Source organism: Camelus ferus, chromosome 2, assembly GCF_009834535.1.
Source record: "Camelus ferus isolate YT-003-E chromosome 2, BCGSAC_Cfer_1.0, whole genome shotgun sequence".
Classification (NCBI taxonomy): domain Eukaryota; kingdom Metazoa; phylum Chordata; class Mammalia; order Artiodactyla; family Camelidae; genus Camelus; species Camelus ferus.
This window is the reverse complement of record NC_045697.1, coordinates 118,498,859-118,523,700: the sequence shown is the minus strand read 5'-3', so window position 1 is coordinate 118,523,700 and position 24,842 is coordinate 118,498,859. Positions and strand designations below refer to the sequence as shown.

General features: G+C 43.6%; 1 protein-coding gene across 1 annotated transcript in view; it reads left to right on the top strand.

The window, feature by feature from the left end:
• Positions 1-24,231, top strand: part of GUCY1B1 (guanylate cyclase 1 soluble subunit beta 1) — a 46,570-nt gene extending 22,339 nt beyond the window's left edge. The window contains 11 exon segments of the mRNA XM_032466232.1: positions 7,545-7,742; positions 10,606-10,836; positions 12,593-12,709; positions 14,410-14,543; positions 17,082-17,279; positions 19,596-19,833; positions 20,849-20,989; positions 21,476-21,544; positions 21,546-21,631; positions 21,965-22,091; positions 23,070-24,231. Of these exon segments, the coding sequence (XP_032322123.1) occupies positions 7,545-7,742; positions 10,606-10,836; positions 12,593-12,709; positions 14,410-14,543; positions 17,082-17,279; positions 19,596-19,833; positions 20,849-20,989; positions 21,476-21,544; positions 21,546-21,631; positions 21,965-22,091; positions 23,070-23,093 (1,563 nt within the window). The 3' untranslated portion in view covers positions 23,094-24,231.
• Positions 24,232-24,842: the final 611 nt, after the last annotated feature.

The following is a 24,842-nucleotide window of genomic DNA, read 5'->3' as shown; positions in this document are numbered from 1 at the left end:
TTAAATTAGGGATAAAATGTGGTACCATGCTGCTGCTGTAGCTAATTTCTGTCTGAAGCATCCAGTATAGTGATTAAAACAGAGCAGAGAATGTGTAGGGTTTGAAAACTCATTAAAAGTACAGCTGGTGAGGAGCGTGTGGTCTGACGGGATGTCCTCCGTAGACGCCGCTCACCTCTGCTCTCCGGTGTCCTCTTGCGTCCCTGCAGGTGGGTTTTTCCCAGATTCGCTGCACTTGCGTCCCCCATCTCAACCCTCTTCTGCAGTGTGAGTTTCCCTGTTCTCTGTCGAGGGCTGGAGTCCCCCCCCGACCCTTGCATCTGGGATGGCTTTGCTGATTACTTGACCAACAGAGTGTGGCAGGAGTAACATTTTGATCCTTCCTAGGCTGGTTCCTAAGAGGTCTTGAGTTTTCCACCCGAGTATCTGGGAGCACTTACTCTTGGGACGGTCCCTCCAGGCACCCCGTCATGTGGACTGAGGAGCCCATGGTGCCCGGAGAGGTCATGTGCGGGCTCTCAGAAGACTTAGCTGGGCCAGCTGAGCTCTCTGCCGTTAGGGTGACCATCCTGGGAAGTCAGCCTGGGAAGTCAAAGAATGATGGTGACTCCATTCCCAGCTTCTGACTCCAACAGGAGAACCCCCTGCCTGAGTCCAGGCAGCCCCCAAAACCATGCGGAATAGCATTTTGTGGTTTTTTTTAAACATTTTTTGTTGATTTATAATCATTTTACAATGTTGTGTCAAATTCCAGTGTAGAGCACAATTTTTCAGTTATACATGAACATATATATATTCATTGTCACATTCCTTTCTCTGTGAGCTACCATAAGATCTTGTATATATTTCCCTGTGCTATACAGTGTAATCTTGTTTATCTATTCTACAATTTTGAAATCCCAGTCTGTCTCTTCCCACCCAACATTTTGTGTTAAGCCAGTAAGTTTGGGGCACCTTGTTATGCAGCAGTGGATCATGGGAACAGCACTTTGTGTACTGTTTTCCTGTTTTTTGATCTGCGTTAGTATGTGCACATGTGTTCACGTATTTATGGGTGAGTCGGGAGCTTTGAGGAGTCCGTGTTGCAAAGGGGAGATGATATATAACCTTTGCAAATGGAACCCAAATCAGTGCGCAGCAGGGTTCTGAGTTCATTTTCAGCGGTATATGTTATTCTTACACTATATATTTCTTACCTCCCCAGTAATTGTACAAAGGTGAAATAAAACCTGAACGAGCATGGGAGGTATTACTGAAAAATAAAGGAGTAATATGCAACCTTAGAGACCAGTCAGGATTTAATGAGGCACCTGCTTAAATACGCAGAGAAATGTCAGGGCAGTGATCAAACCTGATACTCTCTCAAGTTTGCTGGAAGCTCTGGCTTCTTCCACTGACTTTGGTTTGGTGGAATCTCACTCACCCTGTCAGTTCATGGACTGAGTCCTCTACTGGGGTCCCTGCTCAGCCTGCAATGAGACTTTCTTCAGTTCGTGTTGGCTCCCGGTTTTGGCAGCATTGTAGCTTGGCCAGCCCACCAGGAGCAATCTGGGATTGATGACTGAACTAAAATTCTTCAATGTTTGTGCAAAGTGTTATTTTGGGAAATAATGAGGATTTTCCTGAACAGCTGGGACATTCTAATACTTCTCTAAATTATTTATAATATTTCTTAGAAAAAAATGTACCATTCTTTTTGTGTTTAACTTTTAAATTTCAGAAGGAACTTTTCTCAACCTCTAAAACGCCAATTTCTATAACCTGTGTCTACTTGGGGGAAAAAAAAAACGCACAGCGTCAGAGCTATGAGTTGGGTTTATTCAGGATCTTACTGAGGACTGTAGCCGGGGGGGTGGGGGTGGGTACAGCCTCTCAGATGACCCTGAGGACTGTTCTGAGGAGGTCAGTTCAGTTGGGGGGGTCAGTGTATGTGTGACACTGACTAAGGGGGTGCGTGCACTCAAGGACACGGCTTGGTTGCTGTCAGCACGAGGAACAGACATCTTAGTTAATGGTTTTATTGCTTTTCTAAGTGTGGGAAGATGCAAGAATCCGGGTTCATGAAACATTTCTCCTGAAAATATCTAACTCCCTGAGGGCCAGCTGTAACAGTTTTCCCTCATTCCTGACCTTCACCCTGAATTCCTTCCTGGGTGTCCTGCAGGTCAAGGGCTCCAGTGGCCAAATGACTAACTTCTTGTAGAACCGGGTGGCAAGAAACGTCCCTTAGTTGGCACCTGCAATTTTAAAATTGACATGTGAGAACTTTTAAAGGAAGATAAGTATTTTAGAATTTAAGACTTTAAAAAAAAAATAGCTCGTATATATTTTCACAATTTTTACAAAATATTGGTTGGCACATGTATATAAATGAGATTTTTTAAAACACAAATGTAAAAGCAGTATGACGAGTGAAACTCTTTACACAGGTATTCCTATGACTTTTTTTAAAATTTCTCTTGAGAGGCTGGTAATAACTATAAGCAGTTTTAAAAATACCACCATTTAAATAATTTTAGTGACTCTTGTACACTTTCTTTTTAAATGAGGCCTTACAGTAGTTCTTTTAAAAGGGACACGCTGTATCTCTTCAGTTGGAAGGCTGTTCCCCAAGGAGCAGCTTGAAGAAGGAAAGGCTGGACAAGCACCGCTAAACACCAGCTCTTACTTCCTCTGAACCCCCAGCTCCTCACGCCCTGGCCCTGGCGTTTCTCGTTAGATGGGGCGGAGTTTTCCACTTTAGGTCTTACTTGTTTAAATTTTTTCATATTCAAATTCTACAGTGACTTCTTTCTTGTAAGACTTAAAAAGGGTTTTCAAATCACATGACTCCATCTGTGAATGCTAGTGTCGGTCTTGCTTTTCAGAAACCTGACCAATAAAAAGAAAGGAAATGTGGCGATTTGTCCTCTTTGCTTAAAAGAGAGAGGTTTACAATGACTGACTTAGGATGTTTTCCTGATCTGAACTTCAGTAACGTTCTCAAATAACACACACAGCTCCCTTCATGCCGTCCACTGCGAAAAGATTCTTGAAGACTGAAAAATCTCTCTCAAAACTTTCGATGCAAGGTCTTACTTTTACCTATTTATATGGACCGTTTGGGAATTTTTAATTAGATGCTCTGGGAGCAGAGAAATGAGGTGGTTCATTCCTGGAAACTTTGCCTCTGTAATTTCGTTTAAGCCTTTTTTTGCCACACATCTTAAGAGAGATTCTGCATTTGTTTTGCAGTCTTTCAAGATCTTGAAAAACATGGAACTTCAGAGTATTTCTCACAGGATTAACAAATTCTCTTTTGTTTCCCAAATCTGTGTGTGCTAAATCTCGAACTTTAGTTTCCTGAGATGCCAGCGCTAGTGTTTCTTCTGTGAATGGTAACGCCTGGGGGAAGGGTGAACTGGGCTACAGACAGCAGAATTCCTGAGAAAAAGCACATTCATCTTGCTTGTAGACAAAGTGGTAAAATGACATCAGAACAATGAAAGGAATGAAATGAAAACCTCAGACTAACCTTTTGGCGTCTTGAGGCAAAATGGATGAGTGGACTTGCCTGTGTTCTAGTGTCCGTAAAGCCAAGAAGAATGAAGCGAAAGCATCTCTGAGCTTTGCTTGACTGTTAATTTACTGTTTCCCGGGAATCTACTTGTGTTTAAAAGTGTTCAATCTATATGTGTTTACATGTGTTCTGTTTCTCTGATGTTTGTCATCGTCCATTAGCTCTTCTCTCTGAGTACCAATCTCCAGGGGTCTATTTAGAAACAGAACAGAATACCAGCTTTAACATGAAACTCTTGTTCTCCAGAAGATATTGCTACAACCACGTGGATGAATAATTGATTTTGTATAGATGGTTTTATAAAATGCAGACAAGGTTTTCTCTTGGCTCTTTTGAGAATCTTTTTTGTGGCCTTTGAGGTTGCTGCAAACAGTTCTAGTTCATGAAGAAGGCACCTTTCGAGCAGTCTAAATGTACTCCAATGAAAATAATTTAATTTTCAATCATGAATTCCATGTCTCATGGTAGACAAGCTGTGGTGATCATTTTGATTTTGAGAGTATAAAACCAAGGAGAGAAAGCTGGAACTAAAGAAATCCCAAGAGTGGTTTTTATGGTTAGATACCATCTAAAGAAAATCAATATTACATTAAGTGGTGTTACATCTTTTCTGCTCCAGGAAAGCACTTTACTTGTCCACTTAATTAATAGCAGACCCAATAAAACAGTCAGTCTCTGGGGAGCTGATGACCACTAAGACTTAAAGGATTAGCATCTGACTTCGTGTGTTTGGTTTCCCACTCGCCTTGACTTGGTGAATTCAGCAGCACTTTATTACTGCTATGAATACTTATGTACTGGCAATACTTTTATTTAAAGTGGCTCCACGTTTAGGGTGCAGGGCTGTCTCCAGGTGGTGTGTGATGTGGTGGTCTTCGGCATCCTGGCCCGTCTCGTCCTCGTCAGCGTCGGTGGTGCAGATCAGGGGGACGATGCTGTTGTCACTGCCTCCCGCCGTCCGTTTAGCTGCTCGTGGAAATGCGCCGATGTAACACCACCCAGGATGGAAAAGACGCGTGTGGAAATGACGTTGGCATGCTGACTTACGCCATCCTGCATTTGAACACGTTATAGAAGACAAATAGAAAAAAAAAAAAACTTTAAAATACATATTTCAAGTTATTGTTAAACTCAGGTTTACATTTTTTCTTGAAAATGAGCCACAACGCAGTACCTGGGTCTGAGCATGTTAGGAAATTTCCTAAATGCAGCACCGAGCTGAATTTTGGCTTCAGGGGAGATGGAGACACATGTGAATCTCTTTTAGTGATTTTTTTTTTCTCACCGGATTTTCTCTTACTCCTTTTGCAACATCAGCAGAAGTGTGAAGGGATCCAGGAGGGCTGGGGAGCCACCTTTGTTGTCTTCCTTTCCCGGGAAAGAGTTCCCGGGAGGAGAACTTGTCATAGGAGAGCCCTTGGCACCCCTTACCCTGGACACTTCTAGGCCTCTGGTTGTTTACAGATTTCTCCGGATGGTCCATTCTCAGTGTCCGCCATGTGGGAGTCCTTGTACCCGCTGACGGCGGCCTCTCGAGACTCTCAGGACCACTTGATATTTTAATAAAGAACTGGCCCGACTTGAGCATAAGAGGTGTAATTCGGGGAAAGAAAACAAAATTTCAGCACCAGGCACGAAGGCATCTCTCAAAGAAGCCACATTCACCTCGTTGAGGAAGCTGTCGAAACATTTATCTAAATCAGTGTCACCTCTTGTGGCCTCGCACAGATCCTGGCTGCACACTGACATCTCCGGACCTGTCTTCCTGTCCCTTTACGCGTCAGAAGCCACTCTGCACGTTCGTTTGTGATTTAAGCTGTGATCAGCTTACAGGCAGGGTCTGTGTCATCAGCCTGTGCCCTGCCCTGTCCCAGCCTGCACCGCACACCGCAGGACATGTCACCCTCCTGCAATGGCTTCACACAGTGTGTGGATGACTGGACGGTGGGACAGAGGATGAAACTGCTGGCTGCAGGGGCCCTAATGGAGCGGTTCCTGAATTTGGGACCCATGCTCCCTCCAGCTCCTTCCCGATGTCTTACTGGATCCTTCTGTTTCCCTAACTGGCCTCCCTGAGACGTTTGAACAAGAACTGTGGTTCCTTTGGGCCCACAGCGCCCCCTGTTAAGGCGGGTTCTTTGAGGCCCACAGCGCTCTGAGACCGGTTTGCTTTCCCCATTCTCTCTGGCAATCATCACCAGGTATCAGTATTGACAGATTACTATTTGATCAATGAATTTTTTTTATTGCTATGGGAACCAGTTACCACAAACATAGGGCTTAAAACAACACAGATTTATTATCCTACAGTTTTGTAGGTTGCAAGTCCATTTCTGGTCTCACTGGACCAGAACCAGCAGGGCTGAACCCCTTTCCTTTGGCTCTGGGGGTGGGTAACCAGACAGGTGTAGGCAGAATTCAGTTCCATGAGGCCATGGGGCTTTGGATCCTGTGTCCTTCCTGGCCGTCAGCTGGGGCTGGGTCATGCCCTAGAGACCTCTTTCCAGGTCCTTCTCATGCTCCTGTCCCTCCAGTCTTCTGTCACTGTACCCCCCTTCCCCTGTAACCAGGAAAGGTTCTTGGCTTTTAAGGACTCAGTCAGTCCTGTGATCAGGGGGTCCGCCACTCCTGCAGGGTAATCTTTCCAACTCGAGAACCATGACCTTAACCCCATCTGCGAATTCTCTTCTGCCATCTGGGCTAACCTAGTCAAAGGGACCGGGGCCTGGGAACCTGGGGGACACCACGATTCTGCTTCCTGCCCCTGAGGTGCTCAGTGCTTGATAGACAGCATTTCACTTATTTCCATCCTATCAGAAGAAATCAAGTCTTGGAAGAGTTGAGCGAATTGGCTACGTGATCATGAAATGACAGTGTCATCATTTATACTCAAGTCTACCTGGTGCTAAAGCCACCTTGTTCTTCATCCCATGGAGGACCCAGTGAAAGTAGAGCTTGCACCATGTCTTCTGGGAATCTTGAAACAAATCTGTTTTTTTCCTTTGTTTTTAATTAAAGTACTGTCAGTTACAATATGTCAGTTTCTGGTGTACAGCACAATATACACGCATACATTCATTTTCATTTTTTTTTAATATTAGTAATACAAGGTGGTGGGGAGTTTGGTATGTTCTAAATTAATAACCAGGCTATAAGAACAGAAAATACTTACTGGCATATTTATTGGTTTTCCAAGACTTCAGTTTCAGAAGTTTCCGTCTCACAGGTGAGTGTGAAGCTGTCCCTTGATGGGAGACTACGAATGACCATGAAGAAATGATGATTATTTAATTCCTGAAGTGATTTTAATTTCTAAAATATTACTTCACTAAAGAAAATGCTTATATTTTCATATGCTTATAGCTCTGATGGAGTCTTTTTTTTCATCAGGAACACACTTTGAGGGTTGCAGTGTAAACACAGGGTAACATGTGTGCACTTTGATCACTCCTCACTGTTTATCGTAACAAACACACAACTGCCCCCAAACTCCCGTAATGATGCACATCTCGGCTTTCCACTCATAACTGCGTGTCTCTTTCTATTTCAGGCAACCATTTTACATCCCACTTGCTCGTTTACCTTCCTTAAAATGTTTCAACTGTTTAAATAGTTACAGATGTTTCTCTTTTTACATTTTACTTTATTTCTATATTTTGGGGGGAGGGTAATTAGGTATTATTGGTTTATCGAATACGGGGGTACCGGGGATTGAACCCAGGACCTCGTGCATGCTGAGCACCACCCTACCACTGAGCTACACCCTCCCCCCAATGTTTTTCTTAATCACATCATTTTTGCTGCAATCTCCCCAAGGTTCTTGCCTTGCAGACGTCTGGGTGCAGCTGGGAAAGGGTGTGCGGTGGGAGTATTGGCCCGTCAGCCCCCGAAGCGCAGGCCGGAGGCTTGTTCCCTGAGCTTGGTCTCCCCAGGTCGGCCCATGTGGCTGCCTCATTCACTCGGCACCGTCTCCTCTTCACTGCAGAATCTCGACGCCCTGCATGACCACCTGGCCACCATCTACCCGGGGATGCGGGCGCCTTCCTTCAGGTGCACTGATGCAGAAAAGGGCAAAGGGCTTATTCTGCACTACTACTCAGAGAGAGAGGGGCTCCAGGACATCGTCATCGGGATCATCAAGACGGTCGCCCAGCAGATACACGGCACTGAAATAGACATGAAGGTAACGGTCCGTCTCGGGGACGCCTGAGCCCAGACCCCCTGCGGAGGGTTAAGGATGCTCGGCGAGTCTACTTCAGCTGTCAGTGCTGCTGCTGGACCTCAGCAGAGGTCCACGTAAGCCGTGACGGCAGCAACACCCTCAGGCTTCTATAGTTGGCCCTGGAATGCAACATACAAGATTTTTTTCCTGGTGGGAGCAGATTTTGCTTTCTAATTATACATTGCTCGAGGCACCGTGAAATTTGGTTTGCACTCCCTGTGAGCACACACTCGCTGGGAAGTGGTGGCCCTCAGAATACAGGAAAACCCGTGACACAGCACATGCTAAAATAATGTGAACCGAGGTATTATCTTACTGTTCATTGTTTCCTTGTGGGTTTGTTTTTTTTCTGTCCGTCCCTGAGATGTAGATAGAATATCTCATTTTACGAGCTAAAAGTTTTTCTTTTTTAAAAAAAAAAAAATTAGATTGCTTGGTAAAAGAAGCCAAGCCTCATACTTGAAAAAAATGTTAGTTTTGAGTGATGATTTCAAGGTATTGATAGCACAGCTGTGCCATGGAGAACCCTCGTTTTTCTGTATTTCTGACCCCGATGGCCTCTCCCCTGAGCTGCTGTTTGTGTGCTCAGGGTATCAGCCCCCCAGAGCCATTCTCAGTGGCCCTAAATTTAAAAAAAGTGGACAGAGGGATGCCCTATTTCAGTTTTCTTTCCTTATGAGAAAACTAGTGCAGTGCTTTTTTAGATGCCATAGTTACATTCTAACACATACGGGAAGCCCAAACTCGAAGTACAATTTTATAGAAATAAAAACTGTAACATTTAAATTGATTCTATTACAAAAGTATCCCATGTATTTAATCCAGTTGGTCCCATTGGATTTGACGTTTTTGTTTTCTTTCAGGAGTTGGTGTCCATTCTTCCTTGACCCCCAGGCTCATCCTTAGTTTTTCTGTGTAATATGACATTGTCAAATCCAGAGACATTTAAAAATTAAAAACTTGGGTAAAGGATTGAAATTCTTCCATGGTTAGGAGTCTGACTGAATTTCAGTTACAATGATCTGTGCTTTTCACTTCCAATTTTTTACCCTGACACCCAGCTGACACCACAAGTTTAGTGGGGAGCCTGTGTCCAGGGGTCTGTGCATCCTGGCTCGACTCCTGGCCTGCTTTTTACTTAGCCAAGCCGAGCAGGACGCAGGTACATAGAAACTTCGGGAAAGAAGCATAAATGAGGGCTCCCTTGGAAGCTGCAGTTGCCATGGTTACCAGAGCTTTGGTGTGGAAGGTTGACGGCAGTAGCATGGGCTGTGGAAAATTCAAGTTTTTACCTAATTGTGTAGTTCCCTTTATATAATTTGGGTTGTCTCGTGGACTTCACTTACCAGCTATGCCAGTACAGACTTCTGAAATACTTGCATTTGGCAATTATATTTTGTATTTTAATTTTTTTTTCAAAGGCCCTATTTTAATTTCCTGAGGAATCCTTATGTTGAAGCCATAAGTTTAATAGGTCCAGAGCTACCAGACAATTTAACTGCACAAGAACTATCAGACCATGTCAGGAAGTGATTTATGGAGAAGTTAAAAATATGATCAGAAAAGCTGTTCGTTCTGCTAATTTAACCAAAGCAGAAGAGCAGAATTGAGGAGTTAACTAGTAAATTTAGGTTGCATATAATTCTGTTCCTCTAGCTGAAATGGAAGCACAGCAGAATGTCAGACTTCCAGGATGGATTCTGGTTTGATTTGTTCATGAGACTTTAGGGGAAATCAGTCTTCATGAGGCACAATTTTCACATCATAAATAAGAATACTAATCTTTAACCAGTTTAGTAGATGAATGTGACAGTTTTAGTAGTAAGATTCTAATTTCACCATGAAACTGTATCTGGGAGAATACATACAACAGCGGTATTAATTGCAATTTGTTCTTAAGCGTCAGAGAACGCTGCAGTGAACTCCTGAAAAAAAAATGAAAAAGAGGAACATTTTGTCATTTAGCTGTAACTGAAGAAATGTTGTCCCCACTGTTTTGTATTTTGATCTGACTGCAGTTGAAATACAGGTTTTCCCTTTGTAAGAGGACGTGTTGGTTGCATTTCTTAAATTCAGAAGGAAAAAATCTTTTATACCTTAATAATGCATTTGCCTGTGAATATTATCTTAGAAACGTAGTTATTTCTTTCAGTTATAGAACTTCACTCACAATTATGATTACTTCCATGGAATGAATTCCCAGATTTGGAATTAAATCTAAGAATATAATTTGGAAGGGGCAGTTGTGCATTCTGTCACTCTGTCCTTCAGAAAGGTTCATCAGAATGAACCTTTCTGAAGTTAGTGGTAATGTGAAAGGACTCTTTCTGTGTCCTACCCAGTTTGGTGCTGTAATTTTATATACTTGCCAAGTGATGGGTAAAAAATGACATTGCGTATATTTTAAAATTTGCATTTCCCCCATTTCATTTCCCTCTGTCGGTACATGTCAGGTTTGATCATATTATAGAGCCCCACTTTGTACCACGTAGTTCACTTGATGAGTGTGCTGGGCTGGGGGCGCCGAGCCCACCGGGACAAGGGGGTGCTTTTCTCCAAAGTCCACCAAAGAGGCTGCACGGACGACTAGTGAACTCGGACCAGATTTGCAATTTTATTGCAATTTATTATTCGGTCTTTAAATTTCATAGATCAATGTCCAGAAATAGTTTTCCATTTTAGGCTTGTATAGTATTTGCACATATTAAAAATTTGAAGTTAACTTTCTAGAAATGCAACTCTCCTAACCAATTTCTTAGATATTTAAGTGTTTCAACTAAGTGGAAATACAGACATTTAACATCATTTCCCCCTTTGGCATCAGGTTATTCAGCAAAGAAATGAAGAATGTGATCACACTCAATTTTTAATTGAAGAAAAGGAGTCCAAGGAAGAGGATTTTTATGAAGATCTTGACAGATTTGAAGAAAATGGCACCCAGGAGTCACGTATCAGCCCATACACCTTCTGCAAAGCTTTCCCTTTTCACATCATATTTGACCGGAACCTGGTGGTCACCCAGTGTGGCAACGCCATATACCGCGTGCTCCCGCAGGTAGCCCCTCACTCATCTAGCCCCTCGGTTACACGCCAGGCCGTGTGGAGCACACTGGGCACCACACAAGTTGTGTAATGGAAGCTGAGTGCACTTGTGCCCTAAGACAGCTGCTTTTTTTCCTGTTTTAATCCCAAGGAAAAGGACAGTGGGAAAATTATGTGGGAACTGTATACTTGTTTTAGTGAGAAAGTGAGTGACTTTCTAGTAGCAGTTAGCTTTCACTGAATTTATTCACCATTGAGCAAATATTCATTGGATATCTACTATCTGAGTATAGCTTTCAAAGTCAACTAATGACATTTGCAAGGAAAAGGAAATGTAAAATATACCAAAGAGGAAAGGGGAAGAGATTACCATGAAGTTTAGTAGAAAACGCATCAAAGGACAGCACCGGGTGATGCTGAGTGCACATTTGGCTTGGATCATTCAGACCCATTTGCAAACTCCTTTCTTTCCACTTCCTCTTTTCTCTCACCTTCTAACGTATGTCTAGAGATACTTTTTGCTTGTAATTAAGGAGACGTAATAGTTCAGGATTAACTGCAATGGAATTTGACATAAACCTGTAAGTCTGGAAGCAGAATAGTGTGTGGGTGGGGCTCTCTCCCCCAGGCATGACCGACAACGTGTTTCTTCCCTCTCTTTGCCTGTTTTCCCTTTGTTTTGAATATTTTTGGTTTTGGAAGGGGTAATTTAATTTGTTTGTTTTGTTTATTTAGGTATGTATGTGTGTATGAATGTACTTACGTATGTACATGCAGGTACTGGGTGTCCAACCCAGGACCTCCTACATGCTAAGCACGTGCTCTACCACGGAGCTCTGCCCTCCCCCCGCTTTTCCCTTTGCTGTGACGTGAGGAGAGAGGGTGCAGGAAGGACATTTAGTCCAGCGCCTGGTCCCGTGAGCAGTTGTTAAGTGTTACCTGTTACTGTTGGATCAGCCATCTCTTGATAAACTGAGTGTTTCTGGGGGATTGTGGTATTTAAGTTTCATGTTAAGCCATACATGTTCAACACTTCATGCTATATTTTGAAAGTCAAATTCTCTTCTTTTTTCTTTAAAAAGTCTTTTCTCATTTAGCTTAGCTTTAGATTTGAATATTAGTTGTCTGAAGCCATATTCGGTTTTATGTGTTTTGTTTTTTTAGTTTAGTATATTCATTTTTTTTTATTGGAGTATAGTTAGTTTACAATGCTGTGTCAATTTCTGGTGTACAGGATAATGTCTCAGTCATACATAGACATACATATATTTGTTTTCATATTCTTTTTCATTATCACTTACTGTAAGATATTGAATATAGTTCCCTGTGCTATACAGTAGAAACTTGTTGTTTATGTATTTTATATATAGTATTGTGTGTCTGCAAATCTCAAACTCCCAATTTATCCTCCACCACCACCCCCTTCCCCGTTCCAGCAACCATGCGTTTATTCTCTGTGTCTGTGAGTCTGTTTCTGTTATGTAAATAAGTTCATTTGTGTCATTTTTTTTAGATTCCACGTACAAGTGACAACATACAGTATTTCTCTTTTTCTGTCTGATTTTTTGTTCACACAACCACACGATGTTCGTTTAGTCACTGAGTTGCATAAGTGCAGGTGTGAGTTCATAGTGGAGGTAATTTTTCTGCAAATAATTATGATTTTCTACATTTAAGTATTATTGAGCTGGTTTAATCTAATAATTAATGCCAAATTGCAAGAATTCTTCTGACTCAAAATTGTCTTTTTCTTTTCATCTGCACTTTAGCTCCAGCCGGGGACCTGCAGCCTCCTGTCTGTCTTCTCCCTGGTCCGCCCTCACATTGACACTAGTTTCCATGGCATCCTCTCACACATTAACACGGTCTTCGTCTTGAGAAGCAAGGTAATCAAGATACTGTTTCTCTAAACGTGGAAAGTAAGGTATGTCACAGATGAGACATGTTCCAGAGGGGTAGTTAGTAACATTCTGTGAGATGGTAAGGCAGGGAGATCAGAGCCAGCCCTGAAGGACCCTATTTCAAGGGCAACCTTATTGATTTGGGGTTGCCTGAGGGGCCATGGAGCTCAGTCAGCTGATTAGAATTAACAAAAGTAAATTCTGAGAACATCTTGCTGGAACAGCCCAGTTGCACATATGAAAACCAACATCTTTTACTCCTGGTACAGCCACAGTGTCCTATTTTAGAAATCAGAACTCATAAAGATTTTTTTTTAACTTTACTCAAAGCCACTGGTTTATTGTTCCTTAAATTGTCTTTTATTCTTTCTACCACTTTGAGGGGGGAGGGAATAAAAGTGGTAACATTTTCATTCAATTGATAATGTAGGTAGCACCCAGATCTCATAGTTTCTGTTCTTGGTACTGATACAGCAGAAGTGCCCCTGAGGATGCATTTCATCCTTCCTCCTGCCTCCCAGAGTCATACCCACACACTTCACGCATTTGGAACTAACTGCTTCCAGCTGCTCTGTGAATGCGGGGGTGGGGAGTGGAGAGGCTTGGTCGGGTCTTTGCTGGAGCCTGCCTGGGATTAGGTGCTGGAGCCAGACTGGAAAATCAGAAGTAAGATTCATAGATGCTTTAAATAAAAATTTGAATGTAGGCATCTGGGATTAGCAGATACACACTACTGTATATAAAATAGATAAACAACAAGGTCCTACTGTACAACACAGGGAACTATATTCAATATCTTATAGTAACATATAACGGAAAATAATCAAAAAAAGATAATACATGTGTAACTAAATCACTTTGCAGTACACCCGAAACTAACACAACCCTGTGAATCAACTAGACTTCAATTAAAAAAATTATAAAACATGTATTGAAGGATACTTGGCTTGCAGTGTTGTGTTAGTTTCAGGTGTGCAGCATAGTGACTCGGTAATTTTGAGATTCCACGCTGTATGGATGATCCCCGTCTTTGATCTCTGTGCCAAGCAGTTTTGTTTTTTAATTTTTTTTACATTTTTTATTGAGTTATAGTCATTTTACAATGTTGTGTCAAATTCCAGTGTAGAGCACAAGTTTTCAGTTATACATGAACATACATATATTCATTGTCACATTTTTGTTTTTGCTATGAGCTGCCATAAGACCTTGTATATATTTCCCTGTGCTGTACAGTGTAATCTTGTCTACCTGTTCTGCATATGCCTGTCAGTATCTACAAATTTGGAAATCCCAGTCTGTCCCTTCCCACCCCTCACCCCGAAGAAAGCTTTTGTATTGTTAAAGAACTACTTCTCAATAAATCGGTCTTGAATTCATTATTTGGTATTTCTGGTTGATGTTACCAGTATTGTAGCTTTCAAATGATGGAGCTGGAATTCTGGAGGAAAAGTGCCCAGGTCCAAACCCTGGCTCTTCCATTTACTCTAAAAACAAGTGTGAAAGTAGCTCTTCTGGGTTCAGAGGAGGAGGTCAGCTGACCTTCTCAGTGACATGAGGGTGCCTGCTGCCTGTCCTGTTCTAACTGGTGCCCTGGGTTTGGTGGGAAGCGGGCTCGGCATGTCCTTTGCTGATCTGTCAGGTGGGGAGAAGGGCAGGAGTTAATGGCTGTGTCTTGCCCTTTCAAGGAAGGATTGCTGGATGTAGAGAAATTAGAGTGTGAGGATGAGCTGACCGGCACCGAGATCAGCTGCTTACGTCTCAAGGGTCAGATGATCTACCTGCCTGAAGCGGACAGCATTCTCTTCCTGTGTTCACCAAGGTAATCCTTTTTAGATTAATTATAATGGTTGCAAGTACCCACCGTTAGCTAACAAAGGAATTCGGTGACATTTTATTCAGTCGGGTGCACAAAGTGTAACTAGATTTTACAGCTCTGTTAAACTTCTCTCCATAATGAAGGTACTTTCATTTAACGTTTGTGATAAACTCAGAAGAAATCGTGAATTCTGTTTTATCTGCCATGTCTTAGCAACTTGCGGAGTGTTTATGCTATTAGATCAGGGGATGCCTGATCTGAAGTTAGTTAATTCTGTGGCTCCGTACCTCCCAGAGAGATGTCACATAGACAACTGATTCTATAAAGCATCTCGTACGATAGGTGAATATGTGGGTATATTTGGCACCCAAGAGATTACTTTTCTAATTATTTCTGGATTTAAACTTTTATATTAAAAATATTTAGCTACTTTAACAGAGATACACTATGCAAAATACACTATTAAGTTGAAATTTATTTAAATTATATTATTTATGGTAAACTCCAGAGGGAAATAAAACTGTAAGTTGGTAGTTTCCCAATTTGACAAAGCGTTTTATTGAAAGATGCATAAGAATTCAGAGTTAGAAACCTGTATCGAAATTCGCTTTAGGACAGCAGCAATACATAATTGTAAAACTCAGTGTTAGGTGATATTTTGTGAATTTATTACTTTGTATAACCGAAATCTGGGCACATTGTTCAGTAAACACTCGAGAAAGCATGTTTTGGTGGGCTAGTGATTAAAAATTTAAAGTCCAAATGATCACTTTTTATTTGAAGATACTGTCTTAAAATTTCTGAAAAATCTAATAAATTTTGAAGCAACCTTCTTTAAAATTATAAATATAGTATTAAAGATTAGACTAATGATGGGTTTCTTCCCCCCTGAGAATATATATTATGGAAATAAAAGAGACAAAATTAGGGGACCCAAACTCTTTATGGTTTTTAAGCAATAACCTATGGGGCTGTCACTACATCTTCATCTGCTGTGTTTTTTCCTTCTGCCTCTTTCTTAGTTGAGCATCAGCAGAATGACAGCTTCTCAACAGGGACAATTTCTGTTCATGGAGAAAAATGATTTCTTTAGAAACATAAGCAGGGAATCTGGAGTCTGTCTGCTAATCACCACATGCAGAAATCGATTTCATAGAGACACACTCACAGCTTGATACATGCATGGGGCCTGCTCATGTGTATAGAAAATTTATACTCAAATTAACTAAGACAGCAGCTAAAAGCAGTTTTACTTATAAAATAAATAATTCCAAGGTGATAGTTTAAATATAGGAGAAAAGTTAATAGCTCATTAAAATAATAAATAATACATAAATTTTTAGAACAATGAGACTTATAATTTGATTAAGTTTTCTGTCTCCATATGAGCATATTTAACCATTCATTTTCATTTTAAGCTTATAATCATTTTTCCTCTGCTGCTGTCAGGTCTTGTGTACCATTTGGTGGGTGATCTGGCCTCTTTCCTCAGGGGTGTGTGTCAATTATAAACTCTTGGCTCATTTTATTTTTCTTCATTGGCATGCTAATTTTTGCCTTGATTTATGCACATTCCTGCTGAGAATGCATCACATGGAGACATTTTATTAATCCAAAATTCTTCAGTGAAGTCACAACTCCATTATGTTGCTTTAGAGAAATGATTATTGCTAATGACCAGACGTAATGACTTTGCATTTAACGAATTCAAGCCAATCATGTAACCGGAAGCCATTTTAGCCAAAGAATACATTTTTAGAAAGCAGTTAACTTTTCCCTTGCCAGATCTTCACTGAATCAATAAATACCATGTTCCTAAAAATGACATAAGTTGCAAAAACACATACAGCTCAGCCAGAACAAATAATCTTTCCAATAAATGAGAAAAATTAGTCAAAAAAAAGATAAATAAAGAGAGTAGCAGAAGACATCAGAGCCTGAAATGAGAAACACAGAAAAATACATGTTAGGAAGTCCTATGTAACGTCCCGTGGGAGATGGGCCACAGATCGCAACGTTTTAATCACTGTGTCTGAAGGAGAAAAGAGTCACAGAACCCATGAGGCAACAGTGAACGAGTTTCTCAAAACAAACTGTTACTGTCCCTGTTAAAGAGAGTAAAGATGGCTTTTCCTCCATCTCTCTGTAATGAGGGGAAAATGTGGCAACATCAAATGACAGCCTTGTGTTAAATGAAACCTGAGCAGATTCCACAGGGCAGTTTTTCACAGTATCTTTTCTTTTCTTTTTTTCTTTTGGATTGAAGTAGTCAGCTTACAGTCAGTTTCTCACAGCATCTTTCAGTTTCGGCTGAGGGCATCAGAAAGTGCAGCTTGGCCAGGGTGCAGGTCAAGTTCACTGCTCTATTTAGACATTCAAAAGAAGGGCGTCACATTCCTGCTGCTTCCCTCCAGTGTTTGGCTCCCCTTCAGCCCCGCCCTTTGACGGGTGGGGGACAGGGCTAGGCTCCACAGCGGCGGGCAGGGGTCGGTGCTGCCCGGGGACACCAGGGACTGACTCTGCCTGCTTCTCTGCGGACAGCGTGATGAACCTGGACGACCTGACACGGAGGGGGCTGTACCTGAGCGACATCCCCCTGCACGATGCCACGCGGGACCTCGTGCTGCTGGGGGAGCAGTTCCGAGAGGAGTACAAGCTGACCCAGGAGCTGGAGATCCTCACAGACAGGCTGCAGCTCACCTTGCGGGCCCTGGAGGACGAGAAGAAGAAGACAGACACGTAAGAATGTCCCCCTCGCGGGGAGGAAGTGCGTGGCTCTAACCCCCATAGCCACCGGCTCTGCTGCTGGCGAGCGCAGGGTCAGACTCTTAACCCTGTGGGTCTGGGCAGCAGGGGTCTCTTCCACATCACTTAACAGGGATTTTGTCCACAAGGATAAGTCAGTCTCAGTGATAAAGGGGCAAGGCTTCTAGTGTGACAAACCAAGTGGAAAGAACGTACACCAAAGCATCCCTCTGAAAGCCACTGGGACAGTTCAGATGCATAGATCAAGTCCAGCTCTCCGTGCACTCGTGTCTCACACGAGCGGGGTGGGGTGTCCTGAGCATCCTCTCTGTGCCCGGGGCTGGCCAGTGCTGAGGGGGGCACTGAACACGGAGCTTAGTTCGGATTGGCCGTTATATTATAAAAGATTGATTTTCCTGGACTTGCAGATCATTTTAGGGTTTGGCAGATGTGAATCTGACAGGCTGTAATGTCACCTGGGATGACAACAACTCCATTTGTAATGTGCTAAAGGAACAAAAGTACCAAGATACAGAGCTATTGTTTGTCTCTGAATGGTGGAGTCAATTGTGAAATATCGGTCAAGGAACATTTAAGACAACATTTTATTTTCAAGTAACTCATTTAAACAAGTTCACATCCTTGGCCGCCTTGAGTATATTAAGTAAAGGCACTGAATCTCTGACTTTGATGGGAGGATCTTACCTAGGGCCTTGTGTGTTCATTTCTAACATTTCTGTAATAGGAAGTCACCTTGTTGGCGAGGTGAGCTGATGTCTCTTCCTTTAAGAACTGTGTCGCTGCTTGAACACCAGAACTTCGGAACCAGCTTCATTTTCTGCGCTGTTCTTGCTTAGATACGTGTGTTGTTGCCCATGGGTGGGGGAACATATACCTGTCAGCTGTTATCGGGAGCCTGGATGAAACCTTACCTGGCTTGCCCTGCCTTTGTATAATGCAGCTGGAAGCTGTGGTTCTTCTGAGGCCACTTGATTTTTCCTCATGACCTGAACCGAACTCCTTCATCTTTCCAGGTGTTTTGCAAATTTCCAAAAGGATATGGGATGGGGGCGGGCAACTCACATTCCTCCTACTTGTGAAAAACAACACAAAATGTGTGTTATATTAGTACGTGGTATAGCTCCATCCGTCAAGAATAACACATATATGGAGCTCATCAGGTAGTGTGTAGGACTAAGGCTCACAGGCACATGGATTTGGAAGGCTGAGTTACTCAGGGCCCTGCTCGGGCTGTTATATTAAAAACCACCTCGGTTTCATTTTTTGTTCAAGGTGATTTAATTCTAAACACTGACTCATCATTTTTGTTGAAACGGAATTGTTCTACTGCCCACATTTAATATTCAAATACAGCTCCCAAATCTTTCATAAAATGTTCTCTGTTTGAAAGTTAGAAATGGACTGGAGACAAGCCACTGAATCTAGGAACCACAGGCGCTCAGCTCCGTTGGGCACATTGAAAACCGGCACTGGATGCTTGGGCTCAGGGAGGGAGGGGCCTCGGGGAGGGAGGGGCTGCGGCAAGGGAGGGGGCGCAGGGTGGGATGGGACTGGGGGGAGGAGGCGCAGTGAGGGAGAGGTTGTGGGAGGGAGGGGGCTCGAGGAGGGAGAGGCGCGGAGAAGGGAAGAGGCGCAGGGAGGCAGGGGCCGAGGGGTGTCATTTGTCCCTCGGGATCGTCTGGTCCGGGGTCGTCATCTGAAGCCGGTAGTTTCTGTCCAGCGCCCACCCTTGCCCTGCGGTGCTTCCTCTCTGGTCCCCTTGGCACAGCCCTGGTGCCATCAGTGTGGTCCCGGGTTGTCAGTGGAAACGACTGTCTTGCCTAGACTGTTTCGCACCTGCTTTCTCTGTGTCCTGCCTGGGGTTGAGGCACGAGGGAGCCAGGGGGTGGGGAGGGGACCTGCTTCTATTAGTGTTGAATGAAGGACACGTGAAGGATCCTGGCACCTGAGAGGCCGCGTGCTCCGGCTGGTGGTTCCCACAGCCCACACGGGGCTGTGCGAACAAAGATGCTCTCGCCCGCGAGTGTCGCGGTGGGAGGGCCCAAGTCCGGGACCGCAGACGCAGCTTTGACTTCTGCTGTCCGTCCTTTATCTCGTCTCTCTGCTTGTTGGCTTATTCTGATTCGGCTTGAATGCATTTGGATTTGGGGCCGTTTCCTGTGATTCAAACCAAGTATTCTTTTTTACATTGTCTGTCCCCGACTCACACGTGTGGCTGCTCGGGCGTCCTCGGGGCGCAGGGCGTGGGCCGGCCCTCGGCCCCCTCACGGCCTGTCCTGCCCCCAACAGGCTGCTGTACTCCGTCCTCCCTCCGTCCGTGGCCAACGAGCTGCGACACAAGCGCCCCGTGCCTGCCAAGAGGTACGACAACGTGACCATCCTCTTCAGCGGCATCGTGGGCTTCAACGCCTTCTGCAGCAAGCACGCGTCCGGGGAAGGCGCCATGAAGATCGTCAACCTTCTCAACGACCTCTACACCCGCTTCGACACCCTGACGGATTCCCGGAAAAACCCCTTTGTTTACAAGGCAAGTGGGGTCCCCGCCCGCCCTCCGGGCGCCCTTCTGGATTCTGGGTTTTCAGGCCCGGCTCCCAGGCGCTGCCCGGAGCCCCGCAGTCTCGCTGCAGTCAGCTCGCAGGCCGTGGCTATTTACCATTTTCTTAAATAATTACCTCTTGTTCTAAAACACTCCCTTCCTCGTAACCAAGACGGATGGCGCAGACGCTTCCCTAGTTAAAATAAAATGTTCAGCAGCTTACGTGCGATGACACGAGTAAGTCCATGCAGGTGGTTTATCCCGCGTAACGTAAACATAGCACTGGCTTCGGTGCTCTGCGAGAGACGTTTTTACTGAAATCTATAAATGATTTGGACGGTAAAGAAGTCGGGGAGCCTGAGGAGGGTCCTGGGGACTCAGACCTGCTTTCACGTAGCATCAGCTTGAAGACAAACAGTTCTAAGGCCTCTCTGCCCTTTGTTTCAATTGGAAACAAATATGATCTTGGAAAAATGAAGTCAGTGGAATATTGCCTCATAAAGGCAAGAGTGCATGCTGCAACACCCCCAGGCATCTGGAGGCATGTGAGCGCCGCGGGGCGTATTTATTTCATAGACCTCTTCTGAGCTCCAGTGTCACACTTGGTGAGCACATCATATAAATAAACGGCTAATGACCAGGATAAATCACTGAACTTCAGGCAGTGCCTCTTGGGCCCTTCAAACCATCCCTGTTTTAGGGGGAAATAGGATCATAAATTGTTCTACTGGATTGGAAGGGTATCTGAGGTGAGAAACCAGGGCTTCCTGGAGGAGAAGTAATGCTGCGTCTGCACCTGCCTGTAATCAAGGATCTCGAGTGCCAGGTGTGAAATTTCAAATAAGGAGGAGGTTGCTTCCTGTTGGAGCTGAATGTATCAGATTCACGGGAGGGGAGTTTATAAAGTTACGGATAGCATTGGAAAGATGCTCTGTGTATCAGGATAGCAAATGAAGCCGTCCTGTTGATAACTACCTGATGCACGTGTAAGTGTCTGTGCTCTTAGGTGGAGACCGTTGGTGACAAGTACATGACGGTGAGTGGTTTACCAGAGCCCTGCATACACCACGCTAGGTCCATCTGCCACCTGGCCTTGGACATGATGGAAATCGCTGGCCAGGTTCAAGTAGATGGTGAATCTGTTCAGGTTAGTACAAAATAGACATCATAACGGTGGTGGTAGACCTTGTCAGACAACTGATTTATATCCTTGATCAGATAATCGTTAATGATGTACAAGGAAGAGCATCTTGCCAATGAAGACTGATGTTTTATTGAACCCACTGTATTGTGTTCTTCCATAGAAATGGAAAATCTTTCCGCCTATTTGAAATTACCTAGTTTATTTCATGTGCTGAAAGTCATGAGGATGAGATAAAACCTCCTATCGCTTCTGGTTTTTTTTTTTTTTTAATTTCTTCTCTGTATCTCATATTAAGTTACCAGATTCTTATCTTTGAAAGCTTCAAACTTTACAGAAAGTCTTGAAAGACAGATTTCGTGAGGGTCTTTGATTCTGTCTAATATATGTGGAATTCTTGCGGTTTTCATATGATGACATTGTTCCATAATATAAAGTAAGCAAAGAATTTGTGTCGCTGGCGTCACTGAAGCAAAGCTTTGGTCTCGACAGATAACAATCGGGATTCATACGGGGGAGGTGGTTACTGGTGTCATCGGGCAGAGGATGCCACGGTACTGTCCTTTTCGGAAATACTGTCAACCTCACGAGCAGAACAGAAACCACTGGAGAAAAAGGAAAAATAAATGTGTCTGAATATACATACAGGTAAGAGAACACATCCTCGGATTTACTGACTTGAGAAATGCCCCGTTGCCCATGGTTTGACTCCCTGAGGGGTTTTATTTCCTCTAACAGTGATCACCTCTGCTCCTAGGATGACATTTCTTATTTGAGAAGATTGTGCCATTACTTCCATTTTAAATGGTTCTACATTGTCTTAGGAATCTCTGATATGATCATTGTTACTCAAAACTTGAGGTCCCTTCAGATAACTTCAGTGGGTGTCCTGACCGTCTCAGTTTATAACTTCGGTAGATGTCACTTCCCCATAAGCCACACTCCACCCACCTCTCCCTGCCCCTGTCCCCTGTCTTTCAGATGTCTTATGACACCAGAGAATTCAGACCCACAGTTCCACTTGGAGCACAGAGGCCCAGTGTCCATGAAGGGCAAAAAGGAGCCAATGCAAGTTTGGTTTCTTTCGAGAAAAAACACAGGACCAAAGGTATGACTAATCAGAGGGTAATTCCTTCTTTGAGGGCAGAGTATAAATATGGGTGGCTAAATCTTAATCACTGAAAATATGTTGCCTTTGAAAAGAGTTCTTGCTTCCACGAACCCTTAAGTGAAGCAGCGGAAGCACTGATTCATTAACGAGCTGGTGAGAACAATGCAGAGATCCCAGGGGATTCTTGGTGGTTGCCGGCTTTTGTCCGCTAATGAATTAGAACCCAGAGCACTAGATGGAGAAGACCTGTCTTCTGTTCTGAAGACTCAGATCCTTCCAAGGGCCATGCTGTCCCCCGGTGGAATGTTTGGGGGTCTTGGACATGCTAGTCCCTCGTGTGTTTTTCCTCGAGAGACAAGTGATGTGTACTGTTCCAGAGTCCATGTGATTTCCTTAGGGAAGCTCTCGGTTCGTGCTAGAGCTGACCCCAGCCAGAACGCGTGTGCTCGAGGGGCTGGGAACACTGGGGCTCCCCCTGGAGTCCTGGGACCACAGTGGGTGGACTCCGGACCCTGAGGTCCTGCCCCGCCTGGTTCCCATCACCCTGGGTTGGGTCAGAAACAAGTTTGATACTTTGTCCCCGGATTGATGTATTGGTTCCGTAGAGGCAGTGGGGCTGCTTGGTTTTCTCTCTTTTCCTGGATATATGCATTCCCTCAAAATGCTTTCAGGGTAGAAGTCCTAAAAGGAATGGAATGCCAAGTTTTAAAATATTTATCTTTATCTTCTTTGCGCTGTTTTCCCTTTAAATAGCAGTCCTGGCATGCTTACTGGTGTCCTTCTAGGTTAAACCCCACCTCAAGTGCTGCTCCTTCACTTGGTGCCTGTTTCCTCCAGCGTCAGGGTGGGAATGACCTAGAAGAACCGTAGATAGGAATGCAGATCGCGCTTGTTTAGAAAGGAAATATTTTTGGGGAGTTCGAGAAGCTTTATCATCACTAGAAATTAATCGCGTGTTTCTTCCACTTTTTAAAGGAGACAGAGCAGGATGACGACTGAATCTTGGACCACGGGGCGAAGAGGACAGAGGTGGGGTTATCCCCACATGACACACGCCAGTCCTAGGGACAGCCGTCCCCTCTGTCCTTCTCAGTTTTCCCAAGCCTTTCTCCTGGGTGTATCTTTCACTGTTCATTATTCAATTTCAGCTCTGCTTTTGATAATTTTCAAGGTTTAGTATATTACGCCTTTAGATGTGGACGATGTGAGCTTCACGTGTCTTAAAATCTACTACAGGCATCACCTGCCGTGGTGATTTGCAAGTCGTAGGCACCCAATAGATACTCGATGAATTTAATGACGTGAAACTGAACAGTATTTGGCCATGAGTAGTTACACCGTGGTTTTTCCAAATCTGTTGAGTGCTGTCTCTAGATATGTGTATGTAAATTTTAATGACAATAACATATAAAAAAGTTCTATCATGTCGGTGTATATCATTAGAGAAGTCGTTTTCTAAAAGAATGAATTCACAATTTTAGAGAAAAAAAGTGGTTTATTTTCAGACTCCTCAAATAAGAATGAATGTAACCGTGCTGAGAACATGGGGACTGTTTTGAATTGTGCAGACTTTGCTTCAGACAGAGACAGCACACTTCTCTGGGACTAAGATGTTTGGTTACTCACTCAGATCACGTGGTGATTATCATCGCTCTAGAATGCTGTCATTTGCATCGTGTTCCTTGTATTACGACTCTCAGTAAACCACACACAGCTGTTACAGGGAGCGGTGCTGTTTCACAATGAGCTGTTACGGCAGTTTGGGATACGTTTTAGGGCTCCAACCACAGCCAGGGATAGCTCTGGGAAGAATGCTGGGTTTCCCTGGCCTTTTATTTCCAGAAATGAGCTCCTTTCCCTTCAGCTTACAAGAATGTGATTATATCCAGGGCATCAGGTTCAGAAAAGTGACTTTAATTTTGACCTAGAATGCATTCCTGTTGGATTCATTGGCCCATTGTCCTTTCTCTCTCTGATAATTTATTCATAGCCATCCTTCTGAAATCAAGTACAGCTACTTTTGTGTAAAGATGTCTGTCTTGAATTTGAGTATCTCGCATCAGCACACTGACATGTGTGTACATGTTCCGTGTTCATGCGTAAGAGAACCTGCAATAAATTATTTTTTCCACTTGTCTCTGGATGGTTTTTAATTCAATACAAATGATATTCAAGTTCTCATTGAGCATTTGATCAGTGCCATTTTTGTAAGTCCACTTTATAATTTTAGCAAGTGTCAACTTGAATGTTGCTTCCCCGCTGCTGTTGATACAGTTGAACGCCACCTCTTCACCGAGCATCTTCTGAAGCGTTTTTCTTTGGTACCAACAAAGTGACAGGAGGAGACTGGACCTGGAGGGATGGACACGCGGATAAACGTAAAGTGATGCCAGCTCCTGAAAAGTGCCTAGTCTTTTAGGGGTGGAAGACCTGTATAGAGATAACTAAAGTGTCTGATATGGTGATAAAACATTCTCCAGACACAGAAAAAAGATGTAGAGAATGAGAACCAGGTGGGATGGGAAGGAGGCGGCAGGGGTCCCCTGGATTTTATGATGGTTTAGTTTAAAGGTGAATTAATGGAGCGGAAGCAGTCTAGAAGCCTGCACTCCGTGTCTGTCTGGGGAGTGTGCATCGCTCTAAATAAACTTGCTTTCCCTTTCCTGTGCCTGACTCTTGAATTCGTTCCGTCAAGAAGCTACTCTCTGGCAACATTTCTGCCAATGGGGCAGGTTTAGTGGTGCCTAA